This window comes from Zosterops lateralis (assembly GCF_965231275.1).
Source record: "Zosterops lateralis genome assembly, chromosome: 7".
Taxonomy (NCBI): domain Eukaryota; kingdom Metazoa; phylum Chordata; class Aves; order Passeriformes; family Zosteropidae; genus Zosterops; species Zosterops lateralis.
Genome location: NC_139767.1, coordinates 19,048,103 through 19,066,359, shown reverse-complemented (window position 1 = coordinate 19,066,359; position 18,257 = coordinate 19,048,103). Strand labels below are relative to the sequence as shown.

The 18,257-nt window shown below is 36.6% G+C and overlaps 1 protein-coding gene across 2 annotated transcripts in view; it reads left to right on the top strand.

Annotated features, from left to right (window-relative positions):
* UBR3 (ubiquitin protein ligase E3 component n-recognin 3) overlaps positions 1–18,257 on the top strand; it is a gene marked incomplete at its 5' end in the record, with an annotated part of 104,502 nt that overhangs the window by 768 nt on the left and 85,477 nt on the right. For both annotated transcript variants that reach the window (XM_083865237.1, XM_083865236.1), the window contains 4 exons: positions 13,792–13,931; positions 14,315–14,473; positions 15,475–15,618; positions 16,236–16,285. In XM_083865237.1, coding sequence (XP_083721363.1) covers positions 13,792–13,931; positions 14,315–14,473; positions 15,475–15,618; positions 16,236–16,285 — 493 coding nt within the window. The remainder of the gene's footprint in view (positions 1–13,791; positions 13,932–14,314; positions 14,474–15,474; positions 15,619–16,235; positions 16,286–18,257) is intronic.

The following is an 18,257-nucleotide window of genomic DNA, read 5'->3' as shown; positions in this document are numbered from 1 at the left end:
AGCTCCCAGCTAGCAGCGTTGGCCTAACACAGCTGGCTGTGAAGGGAAAATACTTCGGGACAGCATGTGAGCAGATAAGCCAAAGTGAACAGATTGAGTCAGGGAGCCATTTTTGTGTGATTTCCCAGTCTGCAGTTCATTTTGCCACCTTAGCTTTAAATCAAGGAATGCGATGACGCTTGGATGGAGACAACAGGGCAGGGTTTTGTGGAAGTCAAAGGTCTTTTGTATTCTGACCTACTGGAGGCAGGACTGAAGTGCCTGGTCAGAAGAGAAATCAGGTACCTCATTAAACTCTCCTTTGTTCTCATATGTACTCAGTGGTGAAAGGAAGGATCAGTCAACCAGTTACTGGATTGTATGAGCATCCCTGGACGGCAGGGACAAGGAGCTCTGCAGACCTGAGAAGTTCTAGAAACACATGGTTTTATTGCAAGGGTCGTGGGTAAAGAGGGCTTTGCCTTCAGCCACCAGCCTGGGCTGAAGGGAAGCCCCAAAGAGAGAGGGAGAGGGTATGAGGTAAGGGAGGTAAAGGGGGCAAGAGGGGTAAGAGTGGTAAGAGAGAGAGGACCTTGTTACAATACATTACATCTCCTTTTGTGTTGAATATTCTAATTTACAGTCACCAACTGGCACGAGATACAAAACCTACAAACTTTGCATGCAGCCTATGAGAACTACTATATACCATATCCTATATTCTAAACTCTAAAGACTACTTTTCTTATCTACGTTTTCCCTGATGCCTTGGCAGGATGGAGAGAGGCTACATTCCTGGGTCCTTTTGTTTTCTGTCCTTCAACCTATCTCCATCTAATCACCGTCTTCCTGCCTGCCATGATCACATCTCAAAGCTGGCCTTCATTTCAATTTCACTCACAGGTTTTACATCTCCAGTATTTCTTACCAGGCAATCATATCCACAAGCCCTTCCTGTCCCATCTTTCCCAACACTGGATGAAGGTGATACCTAGACAGTAAATTTCAAATTTTACAACTGAGTGTCTTTGGGAGCTCCTGATGTTCCTGTTGATTCAGAAGCTAGCTAAAGGCTTCACTAGATGACAGTTTGGAGTGCTTGAATGAGGATCCTCTTCTGAGAAGCCTTCTGGAATAGTCTGTTTTGACTGTCTTAGCCTGGATGAGATGGTGTGCTGTTGAGTTCAAAGTTGTCTATGCCTAGCAGAAAACACTAGGAACATAGAGAAATTTTAAAACATTTTCCTTGGTTCTTTTCTCATTTTTGTGAATCTATAATTCTGTATCACTCACTCAGCATCTTAAGATTCCTTCTCTTTATGCATTCCTACTTAGAAATTTCATTATTTCTGCTTTTTCCGTTTCTTCAATGTTGTTGCCTTGACTCCAATTCTTTGCATCTGTGATCACTTGTCCTGCTGCAGGCCTTGAGGTGGCTTCAGTTTTTGTTTCTTATGCTTTTCTCACCTTTCCTTTCTCTTGCTATCTGCCTTCATCATTTATTCATTCTTTTTTGGTGGACTCTTTTCTTATTGGTAGACTTCCACCAATGGCAGATTTTCCCCCTCCTTTTGTTTTCAGTAATCTTCAGTGGTTGCAGGTTGCTGGAGTGATTCTTTGCACTGCTGAAGTGATTCTTTCTTTATCAGTTCTTCTTCAACTTGTGGTGATTCTGCTTTCCTCAGCATCACTGAAGTAAGAGTTTCCCTTGATCTTGAGAAGTAGGAAAAAAATTAATGCTACTTCTTCCACTGTTCACTGTGGAATAGACTTAGGGCTCCTCTTAGTGGCAGGATTTTAACAGAACACAGACAAATTGAACTACTTCAGGGTGAATATAAAAAGGACTTATGATGCTGCTCTCGTCCCAGACTGTCGCTTTCACAGTTGTTTTTTCTTATTTTAAACAGTTTTCTTCTTGAGGAAAGATGGTTTAATAAAGAAGAAATAAAAACTGCTGTTAAATTTGCAATGTAAGCAGATGCAAACCTCGAGGGAGTAACAATCTTCTAATTTCTGTGTACTCTACTTATTACTTTTAATGGTAGAACGTGAGAGTAAATTATCTTGTGTGGGGGGCAGGTTCCTTTAGGAGTTTTGGTCACTAAAGATAAAGAATTGCATAATATTTGTTCAGAAATAATATTCAGCATTGAACAGTAGATTTTCCAGTCCTCTTGGGCATAAAAGGAGGACAATACATGACAACATATGGGGTGTCTGCGTTTAACATACGGTCACTTCTGCTTATGTAAATAAGAACTGATGTTAAGCCATTCCAATTAAGTGAGCTAGAAACTTTGTTTGCTGTGCAAAAAAAACATGAATGTGTGCATACACAGAGCTTTATCTATTGACTTGAATTGCTACAATGCAGCATGTTTACATACTGTTTTAACTTTGTGTATATATATCAATTGCACAATTACAAAGGTAATACTTTGCATGTCAAAGTTGGGAGGCCTTCATGGTGGACTTAGGAAACAGGAGTGTGTCTAGCCTGATATAACCTTGGCCACTACAGCCAAGGCTTCTATTAATAGCAAGGGAATCAAATGTGGAGCCTGCTTACAAACTTTATCTACCATCTGTCTGCTCAGATAAAATTTTGTATATAGATGCTGTATATGAATATTATGGTAACATTTTTTTTGTTTCTGTTCTTGTTATCTGGTCTCAACATTCATATTATTTATTTGATGCAGCTCAAAAAATACTTCTTGTGAAGTCTTAGTTAACTGGTCTGCTATAAAGGAAATCTCTCCAGTTTAGAATCTGGAATATCTTTGCATTGCCTTTAGGATGGCTAATGTAAATCTAGAGATGGCTTGCCCTAGAGTATGAGGATGGATGTGTGTTAATCTCGTAGTACTAATTAAATATATAATTTGCTTTATAGGGATATCAGTGTGTTAGTTTTTTATTTCTGGTGCCTTTATAAAAAGAATCTGGAATATTGCATAATAGATGGATACTAGGTTGCCTTAGGTACCTTGATTTGCTTTAGGTACCCTGTGTAATTCTCATTTGTTTTAGAAAAATCAGATTGTCACATTTTTGAACCTTTTGATTTCCATGCAGATTTCTGTGGTTTTGATGTTTAAGTTAATGACAGTTGGTTTGATCTACTAGAATGTAATGCAGACTTTAGAAAATATTCAAGTTTGTTAATTAGCTGCTTGTGAAACTGTTAAAAATTCTACCTGTGGCAAGGTTGAATAGATTTTAAAATCCATTGATATGTCAGGAGGTGGAAATAGTTTGTAGTTGTCTCTGACATGGTATCCAGCTATTTGCAAATGAAATTTAACAAGGCCTTCCGAGGTAATTAATAATGTTCTGAAGAAGCAAAACTCTTAGGTTCTAAAGCTTTTTGAGTAGACATATGCTCGTAGTTCAAATAAGTTCATCTGCTGGATTGAAAGAAAACCCCATACAGTTGGACAGGGGAATATTCAGACTGGAGTACTTTTTGGTTGGTAGAGGGGCCTGTATTATAATGAAACTGATAGTTTATGAAATAAGCTTGAAGAAAGCAATATGCCATGTGGTTATTATGAGAGTATAACTAGTCAGTAATCTGTTATTGTTGGGTACCATCTTATTTGTATTGTTGTCCTGTTCTGATTCCCCTCTGAGTCTGTAGACAATAACCTGATATACTGGAGATCCTCAACACTTTGGCTATTGTGTGCTGCTGTGTCCTGTTTCAGAGTGTGTCTGTGTGTTGACTTATTTGTTAAATTAATCATGTAGGAAGCAGATGTTTTAGTGCTGCATTACAGTACAACACGAAAAATGCCTTCAATCAAGGGTTGCATAGCCTGAAAGGTGAAAAGCCAGGTTAAGAATTTCCTTTAGTAGACTTTTGTATTTTGTATTTCTTGGTATTTATGGCAACCAGTGGCTCCATTGACATAGTGTTGCCTTCTCTTTTCACTTTCATCAAAGGGACTAAATTATTATTAATTTTCACTTGCAACAGTGGACTGTTTCTTTATCCAGTAAAAAATCCTGTGGTTATAAGAAAGGTAACTCTCACAGATTGATGGTATATGCTGTGTGTTCAAAAAAAGCTCTAAACTTCCTGCAGTTCTGTCTCTACTGATCCCTGCTTATCTTTCCATTTAGCTCTGTGTCTTAGAGTGTGAGTCAGTGTAAGTTTCACAGAGATCCTGTATGAGCTGCGCAATAGATCAGACTTCTCTCTGGTTTCTTTTTTTTTTCATCATTATGTCTCTCTTGGAGACAAATGTGTCTGTGGGGTCTACTGTGATCCCCTTATGAAAAGGCTGGACAATTCTCTTTGCCTTCTCTTGATTGCAAGCATGAGAAGTATATCCTTAGTTTCTAAACTGCTTAGTTTTTTTCTGCTTTAATTTATTTAGAAATGGCTCTGATTTTTTTCAGTGTTTTAAAATGTTTGCACCCACTAAGGATTATTGAATGTTTTTGTTACATATTGGACGGTAGATACCTAATTTTGATGACTTTTTCTATTCTGTCCCCATAAAATTCTATCCTTGCTTTTATTCATTTTCAGAGATACTTCAGAGATTGGGAGCTATGGAAGATCATATTCTATTTCTTTTGCATTCTGTAGCTAAGTAAAAGTAAAGGAAGTTTTTCATATTCTAGACTTGTGAAAACTTCAACAAATAGACTGACCATAAAAGAGGAAGCTTGCTCTTGAGAAAGTTATTATTACTAGTTATCTTTGGATGCATCCTGTGCATGTTTATCAGGAAAGGTCTCTTTTACCATCTTGGGTTGTAGCACTGGGATCCCCTTAAGATCAAAAAAGTCAGATCTGCTTGTGGCTGCGTTTTGGGACATACAGGCAATTATTGTTTTTCTGGCACAAATGGATTACGTGGTTTTTTTATGGAGTGTCTTGCAACAGCAAGTCACCTGCTTAGCACATTTATAGCATGTTGGTGCTTAAAGGTTGTCCCTTCCAGTGTGACTCTATCAATTGTCTTATTTAACAATTACCAGGAAATTTTCAGTTCTCCAGGACCTAGGCTAGGTTTGGTAATGCAGCCTCAGAGACACAGGGGTGCTCTTCTGGAGCTTTCGACAAGAGGTTGGTGAAACAGATGCTTTATCAACAGGCTGAGCCTACAAGTAGCCAGCTTTAATTTAGTCTCTGAGCTTTATGAAACCATGTAAAAATGCCTGTGTGTTCAGGATTGTTGAGTTGGTATAAATGGTGTTTTCTAGGGTCCCTGTCAACTCCATGCAGCTTTTCTGCCTCTGAAGTGTTTTGGACTACCAAGAAGGGACTGAAAGGAAGTCTGAGCTGTAGTGGTCTGTTAGCTTAGTGTGAGAGTCTGGATAAATCCATGGTTACATGTGATGGTTGTGGCTCTTGAGAACAAAACCTCCACCATGTTTATCCACGTACAAAGTACAGGAATTCATACTGGGATTCACAAGGACCACAGAATTTGAATCTACCATGTATTTATAAGTAATTGATTTCCTCTGTCCTCCTTCATGTCTCTCCCAGACATAAAGCTCAGGATAATGTGTTCCTTCTTGGGATTCCACAGTAACACTGAGTAGTTTACATAGAGCTTCATGTTAGGCCTTATCCTTGGAAAGCAAAAGACATTGCAGATCAACATGTTGATTAAGTCTATTGTGTCATACAGTCAGTTCTCAAACCTGCCTGACTTGATTTCTTTTAAGAATGTCTCTAATTAGGACTACATCAATCAGCCTCTAAATTAGTTGCTGAGATGTATTCCAAATGGTTGACAGCCAAGTGCTAGTTTTGTGTTACTACCTTTAGAGCTGTGACCTGACTAAATGCATTGTTATTTTATACATGCCTCTGAAATAATGTATAGTTGTTTCAAAGTCATCAGTAAGATGTTGAAACATATCAATATAATAACTATAAATATTTAGAAGCCTGAACTATTGCTATGTTAGTTACTGAACAAACTTAAATGATGGTTTTACCCCGAAGGTTTGCTGATAGGACCAGTCTGATTTGAAGAACACAGCAGTACTGTGAAGGCTGAGCTCACAAGATGTGACTGCTATATATCTTGCCTTGCCTGAAATTGGACTTATTTATTTTATCACTTGTCTATTGCTTTGTAATTTACCTTGGTATATATTCAGTTTAAGAAGAGCTGAGTTTTAGAGTTCTCTGAAACAGTCGTGTTTAGATTTGGGCTAACCAGTGTTGATTTTCAGTTCCTTTACTTTGATCCCACCAAATTCTAAAGCTGCTTTTATACCTTTTATGGACCTATCCTCTGACCATGATTTTAAGTTTACTGCACCAGAATGGAGTGTTATTTGTCTGGTATGTATCTGATCTACATGGAGCTGTCAATGGATCTGTTGGCAATGGAACAAGTGTGATTTTGGGAGTATATTTAGGGAACACATTCCTGAAGAACTATTGTTTCTTAGATCTTTCTTGATGACCATATAGGTTGATTCAGATTTCAGGCAATACTTTCTTATAATTTGTACACTGTCAGGAATTTTATTTTTTTGAAAAATCCTGGAATGGTATCTGACAGCTGCAGGTGATTTCAAATAATAGTATCTTATGTGCCTTCCTCTGTAGAGGGTTCTGGGATTAAGCTTTGAAAACAGTGAATTTTCTTTGCATTGAATTAATGGAGATACCCGAATGGCTATTACAGCAACAAGGACTAAACCAGCTCCTGCCTTCTTCAGGATGCAGCTCTTTGTTTCTGCACAGGGCCTGCACTGATAATAGCTCTGGCATGAAACACATAAATACTCTCTAAAAAACCTCCAAATTACTTATATATACTCCTTGTCTGTTGGAGGCCTGGCCAAAGCTTAAGTTGATACCTATTATTAAAATCTACACATTTTACTCAAATCATGAAGAAATGAAGGTTGTTTTTGCATTTGTTTAGCACTGTGTAGTTGCTTAGAACTTTGTCATGTGAAGTATTTGGGTCAAAATACCACACGCTCTATGTTTGACCTGTTTAAATTCTCTCGGGAGAGTTTTGTTAGCCAGAAAATGTTTTTTAAACTCTATCTTGAAAACTTGATTTTTGTTCTTTCAAGTAGATCTGCTGTCCATGTACTTCAAGGTAGATAATTGATGGGACTCCAAAAGCAACTGGTCAGGGAGACTGGGCATGAACTTAAAATGGTTTGGGAAGATTGAGGGCCAGGCAGACAGGGCTCTGATGAGGGCTCAGGACCAGATATTTTATTTGCTGATCTGCTTGTCTTTCAGGTCTACTTCTGAAGTCAGCTGTTAATTCTGCTTGTGAATGCTGTGTAAGACTAAGAACTCTGCAAAATCAGATCCTAAATATTATTAAGTTAAGCCTCCAGATTTAGAATATACATTATATCTTAATTCCTCTATCTTTAGTTCATAGTTGAAGGGGGGGAAAAAATGATACCTTTAGACTCCTGTCTGAAAATACTGTGAAAAAAATTTGAATGTAAATATTTTTCTTGTGTGCTTTTTTCATGTAAACCTTGATAAAAAGACTGCTTTTTAGAGTTGAGTTTGAAGTGTGTTCTTATCAATGCCTTCTTCAATGCAATGAAATACTAAATTTAGCTGGTCCTTTAAGAAGTTTCTTTTCTCAACTGGAAAGGCTGCAGTTCCTGTTGAGGGTTGCATTCATACATGCAAATAGATGACTTAAGGTAATTGAAAGAATCTTAGTATTTCCATTAATAGCATAAGTGAAGCCTTTTTTAATTTGTAAGGGCTTCACTTTACAGTCACTGTGATGTTTGCAAGAGCTGCACCAAAGAGACTGAGTATTACATTTGTAAGCCATCTAGCTCTCTGTCTAATATTGTACAAATATATTTCAAACTCTGTGTAGATTGAGGCTTTTCAATTAAACTAGGTAAAAGTAAGTTGTACTTAGATGCAATTACTATGCAGTAATTTTATTCCAGAGCAGCCACCCTTTCTCTAAAGAATATTTTTGCAGCAGCAGATTGTGTTACTCTCTGGAGTTGCTCTCTCACTATCAAAATGCTCAAATTCAACAACTTTGTGGTTCCTTTCAAACATAGCTCAATTGCAACTCTCAGAAGTCCATTCCTTCTTATTCTTACTCAATTTTTCCTTAGAAAAGTCCTTATGATTGAAACCACCAGATCTGTTTCTGATTGATAATGGGTACTTGTATACTAATGAAAATCATTGTACTTTTGTCTACTATACAAGGTGTTTGTCTGAGGACTAACAGAATACTAGAAATGCTCTGCAGAGCAGCTTTGTCTGTTTTTTCTTTGACCTGGTGTGCTTCTTCACTTAATGTAGCACTGAGCACCAAGAGAGCTTCTAGTGAGTCATTGCCTCTCTTCCTGCTGTTCTGCAAGGATTGGAATAACTTCTGAGTGTCCAGTCTCTGATTTCTAGCCTCCTGTCCTGGCCAGTCAGCTTTGTCATGAAAGCTTAAAGCCTGAAAAGATGTCCTTTAAAAGTGTTGTTTTGGGGTTTTTTTTTTCCCTTGAGAAGCCATTAGTTATTCTGCTGTGTTTCATTGTCTTCTGCTATTGACTCTGTTGTCTCTACTTTGGAAATTTTCTGGTTAGAAGAGTTCAACTGACATCTTTTCAGTTACCTTTGCCCTTAATAGCAGAAATGCAAGTATTTGGTTTTGTCTATGAACTCTGTAGCTTGCAGTTTTCATAAAGAGCAGAAGAGTGCTCCTGCCTTGGTCTGGAGGTCAGTACCACATTGATTCATTTTTGGAAGCCTGTTTTGCAGGTGAAAGGAATTTAACTAATAAAATGTAGTTATTAGGGTGTGTGGGGGAAACACACTAAACTTAATTTTAACATGAACAGTAGGTTTATTTCTCTGCATTTCTTCAGAGTTACCATTATATTTGTTATTATTAGGGACAGTGGATTTACATAAAGCAACCCTACAATATATGAAAGCCCTTTTTCATCCAGATAATTTTCTGATCCTGATTATGCAAGTTTTATTTTGTTCTGAATTAATGTTTGACATTTGAACTGCAAAAGTGAGAAAAAAACAGTGTGGAAGAAATGATGACGGGTTTGTAAGAGCTCAGAAACAATTGTAGCACTCAAAAAGTACTTTGTATCTTGTGTCTGTTTTGTAGATTCAGAGTATGTGAGAATAGTGTTTCTGTGTTAGTTTTACTGTGGAGACAGAATACCTGCTTTTTAAAAAACTTGTGTTGAATTCGTATTTATAAAGCTTCATTTTAATACATTGTGAAACATTACATGATGTCAGTCATGACGTATACAGTACAAAGCTGACTGGTCAGGTTAGGAGGCTAGAAATCAGAGACTGGACACTAATAAGTTATTCCAATCCTTGCAGAATATATATTATACTATATGTGTGTACATATGAAATGTAGATTATGTTTTAAATAAGAACTCGGTTTTGATGTGACTTACTGAATTGAAGGATCAAGTAGACCTTTACTTTCTTTGCTTAAGAATTGATTTCCAGCAGTTTTCATTTGGATTCTGTCACTTGGGTCCCAGATCCTTATCCCTAAAAGCTTCTGTCAGAGTCAGATACTCGTAGTGCTGTAGTACTATTAGGAATAGGAAATTGGGATGCTTTCTTTTGGCAGTCCTATGATCCAGTTTAAAAGTCACGGGGAGGCAGGGGACAAAATAGTGAGAGAAAAGTGAGGGTAAAAATAGTCCATCTGTGTATCCATGAGCTTATGTCAAGTTTCTGGAATGCACCTGAAACTTGAGACACTGTAGGATGTAGTGGATGAAGGACTGATCAAGTGTTCAAAAGCTGTAAAGGTGTGGTCTGGCTGGTACTGATGGCATTTATCAGCTGCTGTGATAACTGCGGAGTTTAAAAACTCCTTTGAAGTGATGGGATTGTCTCCACAGTGAGCATTGTATCTACTTGTGCTGGTTGGCCAGGATAGCATATTCCTGCATGTCTTTGTTTGGAGTTTTGGTTTATTTTGTTCTCTGTGTTTTGCTCCCTGTCAGGTTAACAGGGAAAGAGATGATGGCAAAATGATTTGGGGATTTCAGTGTGATTTCCAAGGACTCTGGTCTGTGAGTTTTGGTGGATTTAAACTGGCCCAGTGAAATTTTTTATATATTCTTACACGTAAATAACTTCTGCTGGCTTAGCTTCTGAGCTGGTTTAACATAGGATCAGTCAAGTTCTAGCTAGTGCTGGAACAAATAAGAGGGCTGAAGACAGAGTTGTGGCAGGACTGATCTGGTTGGACTAGGCTGTGAAACTGTAGCATAAAGGGAAAGAGTTCTTTTACCTGAAGCCACTTCTAAAATACATTTAGGAAATTCACAATGGAATTATTAGAAATGGAAATAGTAGAGAAAAATGGAATTAATCTGGAAAATTTGACATTGAAGTTGTTCAGAAGATATTAATGCTTTTTATAACAAATGGTATTGTTTACTCAGGTAGATGTCAGCAATTTTCTGCATTTCACAAATGAGATATAAGTGCAGCATAAGAAATGACAATTTTATTTGAAGTCATGTGGACAAGATTCTTTGTTAAACCTAAGTTTTTATTCAATTGCAAGTTTACTGTTTATTCTCTCCTTTTGCTAAAATTAGCCTTATCTTTTTGTGAAAAAGTGATTTCAAAGGTAGGAAAATACATAAAAATGAAAACCAGAATAAAGTTTTGAATTGGAGAAAATAATAAGGAAAAAGGTTTATGGTTTTTGTCTTCATGTGGATCTGTATTTTTAGTATTTCCATGCTAGGCCTTTAGATACATAGGGCTTAAATATATCTGTCTATTGAATTGACATTGTCACTGATATACTTGTTTTTAAACAACATTCTAGTATAGTAGTAAAAATATTTGAAGAGTATATAGTAAAGAAATATGAACTGCTAAAAGATTGGATAACAACTACAGGCTTGTTGGAAGAAATATTTTGCAATATTGAAATCAAGTTAAAAAGTTTAGATCAAGGTGATCTATCAGTTACCTAGTCAGTCTTCCTCTCATTATTTTTGAGCTTCTTCAGAAAAAAATGTATTTCTTATCTAGAATATATCCACCTTTCATAGCTCCCAGTTAGAGATTTCTGCCTGCTGCAAGTGGTGCATTTCTGGGGCTTGTTGGTACCAGGAGAGATCTGGGCAGTGCTCCTTGTTGTTGCCTATTAAAGCCTGTTTGGATAGTCTCAAAAGCATTTTGAAACACTCATTTATGTAGCTATACAATTCTTTAGCTGATGCTGTGCTGAGGAAGTTCTTTCAGAAGTATATAAGGAACTGATTGTGGAATAGCTTCGGCTGCTGTTTGTCCAGGGACCATGTAAGCCATTGAGGAGTTTGTCTGGGTGTCTCTTTCGGCCTGGATAAGAAATCTCAGCGTGTTTCTTCCTATGCACAGCTTGGAGTTCAGTCTTTTCTTTAGTTAAAACAGCTGTTGTCCTGACTCTGAAGACCTTCCAGGTCATTGTCTGGCATTTTCGTCAATATTTATAGAGGAATTAATATAACACTCTGCAATAGGACTTTGGGTAATTCTGGACTGTACTACTTTAACACTGTAGCCTTTCAACCATAAATACAGAGTATGGCACCATTTGTAAAATTACATTGGTGTTCAACTTTAAGGTTTAGGGCCTGATATCAAGAAATTGTTTCCTGTTTGAACCTGCTGTGGTTTATGCATGTGACAGTGAAAGAACTTTTCCTTACAGGGAATCGAATCTGGCTCCTTTATTGGTCTTTCAGGATCTGTGTTAATATAGCAATAATATCACTCTTTATAATTCAGTAATGCTTTCTTGAGACTCTCAAGAGGCAACATATTCATACCTTTTGTTTTCAGGATCTGTAAATTTTGGGATGATTAGTCCATGACCCTGAGATTAGCACAGTTGGTTAGAGCACGGTGTTAGTAATGCCAAGGTCATGGGTTCGGTTCCTGTAGGCGCCACTCACTTAAGAGTTGCCCTCGATGATTCTTTGGGTCCCTTCTGATTCTGTTGTGATGAGTTTAGAACTGGTGTCTTGACAGACTTCATGGGGAGAAGAGCTTATTGTCTGTGGGAGGAAGCCTTGTGCTTAGCAAAAGCTGGGATTCAAAATTACTTTACCTGTGTGTTTTGTTACAGTGGCTTCCTTAGCTTGAGATCATGAACAGTGAAAACATCTTTTGACAGAATGTAAAATATATAGGGGTGGTGGGCTGTAACAGATTTTAGAATGCACTGTGGTAATTCCTTCCTTTTGTGTCTTTTGGAGCTTCATTTACTTTTGATCCCTTCTTGTAAGGACAGTGGTGAAAGGGAAACCAATTACTTTAAAAATATCAAATACATATTTTAGCAGAGATGAAGGCACATTTGTAATTTATGGTAGTTCAGGTTTCTGTATGTGGAAAAGATAAAAGTGAATGACCAAAGAGAAAAAGTGAATGACTTTTACAAGCTCCTTTGAATTTCCTGCAGCTGCAGATTGTGCTGTTTATCTGTATTTGAACATGGAATGACTTTCCATAACTTCAGTGAATGTAGTATGAAAAGTGGAAGGCAAAAGCGAACACTGTTTATTTGGACATTAATTAACAGAAAGTTGTCAGTCATCACTGAGTTCTTTCTGTCAGGCCCTTTCCCTCCCAGGGATATATTGGTTGTACATACAAACAGCAAATCAACTAGTACTGTCCTTCTGTACCTTTTCTTAATAAAAAGCCTCATTTCTAAATTGCAAAAGCAAAGCTCTTCATCTTTAATCTTGTGAATTTGCTACCATTTTTGTGAATTGCCATTTTAATTGTTGCACTTGTATCTTCTTTTTTATTTTTGCCTTTTATTTTTTGATTCAGATACTTGCTTTGTGGCTTTCTTCTATTTCTTTCATCTCTTGAAGGTGATTCTTCAATGGTCTTCAAAAAAGAAAGGCTTAAGTTTTAGAAAGTAGCAGGCTGCTTCTGGAAACTGGCATAAATTTGGAAAGCAGTTTTCATATTCAAAGAAAGCTGTATTTCTGTCTGAATTTTTCTGTTGAAAAATTACTAGTAAAATCTAGTGAATCTTTCCAGTCTAGTTTATTCTTGTGTGATGTATTTTTAGACTATTCTTTGTTTAGTGTTGTTTTTAATGTGGGTAAATAACTCTTTGATGTTGTTATATGTCCTTTCTAAAAATAGCTTGGGAGCTGAAAAGTATTCAGTGTCTCTTGAGTCAGGCTCATGTTAAGTGACTGGGAAATCATTCTGTCTGCTCTAATGGGGTTTGGCTCAACATCACGTCACTGTGCATTAGCCAAGCCTCAGCTACTACCACACAGGAATTTTCCAAAGAATAAATGTTTTCTTTTCTTTTTAAATGAAACAATTTTTTAAGGATTTTGTAAATCTTAGTTGCTATACATTTGAAATACGCACTGATCCTGCAAAGTCTTATGCCTTTTAAAGTTGTTTTTGTTGTCAAGAGACATTTTTAAAAGTCATCATCTGAATGAGGACTTGAAAAATCAGTCCAACCTCTGATTATGTCACAGAAAGGAGAGGAAAGTCAGTATTTTTCTAATTGGTCAGTGGAAGATACTTCTGATATGTGTGTGAAAAAGCTGGGATGTTATGTGTGTGAATTTTGAGCAGCAGAAAAAAATAGACAGCTTTATAATTCTCTGCCCTCCGAATCAGAATGGGCTTGAACAGAGTAGCTGGAATTTCAGAATACCATTTCCATACCACCTTTAATGTAAAAGCATATACTCCCTGAAAAATGGAATAAGGAATGCTTTTTTTAGTATATGTTAACACTGCTGAACTGTGCTTGGCTAACATTTTTCTCATCTGTTTTATAGGTTTTGTAAAAGACACCGGATTAAATCAAATTCAAATGTTCCATGTGTTCCAAAAGACTTGTTGATGATGTCAGAATTAGTCCTTCCACAGTTCATCTTTAGTCTGATTCAGCACTTAAGAGAGGGATATAATGAGCCTGGTATGTTTTGAATTTGCATGTATCTAGCATATCTTACCATGCTGTTACCTCTTACTTTGCAGTCTGTGAAGACACAGTGCAGGAATCCATCATTTATGTCATTGTATTTTGTAACTCCGTTCCTAACAAAATGACAGCCTGACTAGTGATTTGATTTTGTTACCTGCTGGTGTGCTTAAATATGTTTTAAGAGTTACCTAGCATTGTGCTGAGCTCTTCCAGAAAATGAAATCAGGTATAGTTTGAAATTTTGTATGTGCGAGTTTTAAAGCATGACTATATAAATTATTTTCATTTGCACTGGTCGTAACTGTTCTGCTTGTCGCGGTTTTGGCTAAATTATATTACATCTACACCAAGAGTTCTTCTTACTTGGTTTTCAGCTCTTGATCTGCCGTCAGAGAAAGACCTTCATAAGATCCTCCAGGTTTTGGAACCTCATGTTTCCTTCCTAGAAGACTTGACCAAAATGGGAGGTGCAATGAGATCAGTTCTTACCCAGGTTTTAACTAGCCAACAGTTCTACAAAAATCTTAGCTCTGGTATGTTTGTGTTATTTCTAATAATTAAGTTTTCAAACTGTAAAGAATTAAGGGCATAAATTCTGTTTATAACTTCAGTTTCTGCATGTTTTTATTTAACATCTCAAAACACAGAAACCCCCCATATTTTTAAGGATATTACGATAGGAGGGTGTGCTTCAGGAGTGACTCAGAAGCATTTGTTATTAAGACTTGTAAGAGTGAACATCTGATCTGTGTCTCAAATAAATGTATAAAGAAACATCTTTTCAGAAAAGTTTGTATAAGAAATCCATTCTAGCTTAGTACTTCCAAACTAGTCATAACAAGGTTATTCAAAGTGGAATATGTCTAACTTATTTTAGTATCTGCTCTCACAGAGGTCACTGGAAGAAACCTGAGTGGCAAAAGGCCATTGTCTGACCTGCATTTCCGTGCAAAGCCTTTTTCATCCTTTTTTCTTAAACATTAGCCCCCACTTATTATTTATTCAATCCTGTACTGAATCACAATGAATCTGAAAATGTTGGCCAGTCGCAACTAATCCCAAACCCCCATTAAATTGTAAATTAACTCCATATCATTTTCTTGTGATTAAGAGTCCTTTGCATAGGTATGGAACAAATAGTAATTATTGTGTTTTAAGTTGCCATAACTGGCTTGGGCAGCAGCTAGTTAAAGAACAGGCAATCTCCAAATCTTTATTGGAAAGGAGAAACACTTAGCAAAGCTGCCTCAGGGGTAGTTATCTTTATTCTTTCCTTCCTTTTTCTCTCCTGTTATAGTATTCGAATGGGCGTAATTTAATTACTTCTCTTTCCTATATGTGATGGATTTCCTGATAGAGAAATACAGAAAGGGAATGGAAAGTAAGACATGCTTATCTGGACTCTTGGAATGGAGAATATGTGTTATTAAATTAAATCATTGTGGGCCATTTTTTAGATTGCTTGCAGAGTATGAAGCATATGAACCAAGGAGCTGCTTTTGTGCTTTAATACTGTTTTATGTATGTATTCAAGGTGTTGGAGAGAATGCATGTGCAAAGAAAAGCCATGAAAAGTACCTCATTGCTTTGAAAGGCTCCGGATTGGCATTTCCTGAGGATAAAATTGCATGTGGTATACAGGAACAAGGAGCTGGAACTAGCACATTATCTGTTCAAGGTTTGTGTAGAAAAATATTTCAAAAGAAGACTTGATTATTGATGGGTTTTATATAAACTGCTTTGGGTTTGTTTTTAAGAAAAGCTAATCTTAATGAAACTTAGATAATTACCTATTTATTTATTGCACTACCAAATTACAAGACTCTTACTTCTATCAACAAAGCCAAATGTGTTAACTTCTTGTTGCTAATATGCTAAGCACCATTTTTGCAGTCATAACATTAGTGGAGTTTGAGTAGGCAAGATAAAATTCATCATAGTGGAATTTTGCCACTGCAACAAAGTGATTATCAATCCACAGCACCTCTTCTTATAAAGGTTCTGTGGATTTCTTTTTTTTATAATCATTGAAGTCCGTCAGAGGTCTTTTTTTCAGTTTCTGAAAGAATGTTCATTTGTTAACACAGTGCATTGAAGTTCTGCAATGGCATGTATTTGCAAATCCCTGATTTTGTATTGCTTTGAAATTTTACTCCAACTTCTCAGTCCACTGCTGTGTATCTTTTAATAAAAATTAATGTTGTGTTCCATTTTATACTGGCTTAAATACCTTAAAATACTGTATTTTCAATATAAAATTTATGAAATAATCTCTGAACTTTTTTATTTCAAAAGGTTTGGCAGGTGGTACAGCAACATCAGGACAAGGGGATTCTTCAGATGAGGTGAGACTTTTTAAAGACTGTAATGAACTGCAACAGAATATTAAAGGGAGAGAATGCTTGCAGCCAAATCCCATAAATCTTACATTTTATATCTTATATCTGCCATACATTATCCAAATTTTAGTAATTAGGAGTAATGGTGGTATAAAGGAATAGATCTCATGCCTTTGATTTCCTAAGGACCTCTTGAAAAATCCTGAGTTTTGCTAATACTGTTCCAGTTTCATGTATGTATGTAATGGAGAAGAAACCTGTGTAGCTATTCTAGAAATCACTATCAAGTAAATTGGGCTGGATTGAAGCAAACTTAGAGCATGTAATATTATGACCAATGTTAGCAGATTTTGGCACTTGGGAATCCAGCTGAACTGGTGGTAACAGCAATGAGAATTTCAATGAGTAGATAAATTCCCATGTTGTAGACCTGATCTTACTTACCAAACGTGGAGTGGGAGTGAAGAGGAGAGCATCTCATTTTAGATTGAGCTTTAATAACTAAGTGGAGAAGAGTTAAATTCTGTTAGAGTAACTTTATCAATTTATTCTCATCTTTTTTTCTCAACTATTTAAAACCTAATTTCAACTAGTAAGCCTTAGCAGACATGTGTAAAGAGACATCCCATAGAAAAAAATCTATCCCTCAGTGTGGCAAAAGCATTCATGGACTGTGTTTTATTTGATTCCTTGGAACATAAAATCTTCTTAAATAGGACAACAGGTTTAGGGAGGGCCTTTTTTTCTCCTTTTGCAGAAAGGAAAACATGAGAAATAACCATCATTCTTCAGATTAATATTTTGCTTAGAACCATCTACTATTGTAGAATTAAATACTGAACAGTGCAAAACTTTTAGTTTAGTGTTTCTGCTTAATTCCCTGCAGAAGTACTGCTCTGATTTGTAGTCAGTGTAAATTTTGTAATCTAGTGCTCCATCTGTGAAACAATGCTACCATTAGATGTTGGTAAGAAAGAACATTTTTAACCTTTCGACATTCATTTTAAATACCGGAGGAAGAAAATCTAGTTAAAAGTGCACTCTTGCCACTTTTCTTAATTATAACATAGTTTTACTCTGCTCTAAGAGAGTATAATCGAGTATTAAAAACAGACTGTAAATGCCCTATGTAGCTCACATGGGAGCATGGAGGAGAGGAATGTTATTTTTCTAATAAGCATTTCAGCTTTCCACCTGTACAGTCTATTTTAACTTTTGGATGAAAGGAGTGGACTTCTTTTCAGTAATTGCTATTTGTCAAGCAGGTCATGATTGAGAAAAAGATCATAAATTAAAAAATTAATCTTTCTTCACTGATGCTTTTTTCCGGGCAGGAGACTTGAATTGCAGAGTCCGGCAGTTCACAGTAATATGAACTTGAGAATACATGCCCCTCTGATTGGGGACTGGGCAGTGGCAGCATCCTGAGGACTGACTGACTCATTCCTAATTGAAGTACCAAAGTACCCTGTGTTCACAAAGACCACAGGATGCCTAAGTGTTCAAATGTGTGTCCATCTTAAAATGAATTATCAGATGGAGGAAATGAAAGGGTAGGGAAAATCGGACCTTTCATTTACAGCGTACTTGTGGTCAGGCCTTAGATATAAAGTGTCAACAGTCTTTTGCCTCAAGGAAGGGTAGTAACTTCATGAGATTCAGGTTCTTTATCATTCCAGGGAAGTTTGGAAGTAAAACATGGCATTTGCTTAGGGGAGAAGGATATTGAGTACTTATTTTTAACAGCAGATATCTGCGTTAATTATATATCATTTTATTAGCTCCAGTAAGAATCTTTATTTCTCGTTTCATTAGGACTACCAATGTTGGCAAAGATCCATGCAACATTTAATATGCTCCTGTAATGTCACTTGCTTTTTTTAACATGCAGTGTTAGATTTTGTGAAGTGGTGGTGAAGATGTTTTTAACTTGTATTACATTTTGGAACTTTTGGTGTTCAGTTTCTGGAGTGCCTTG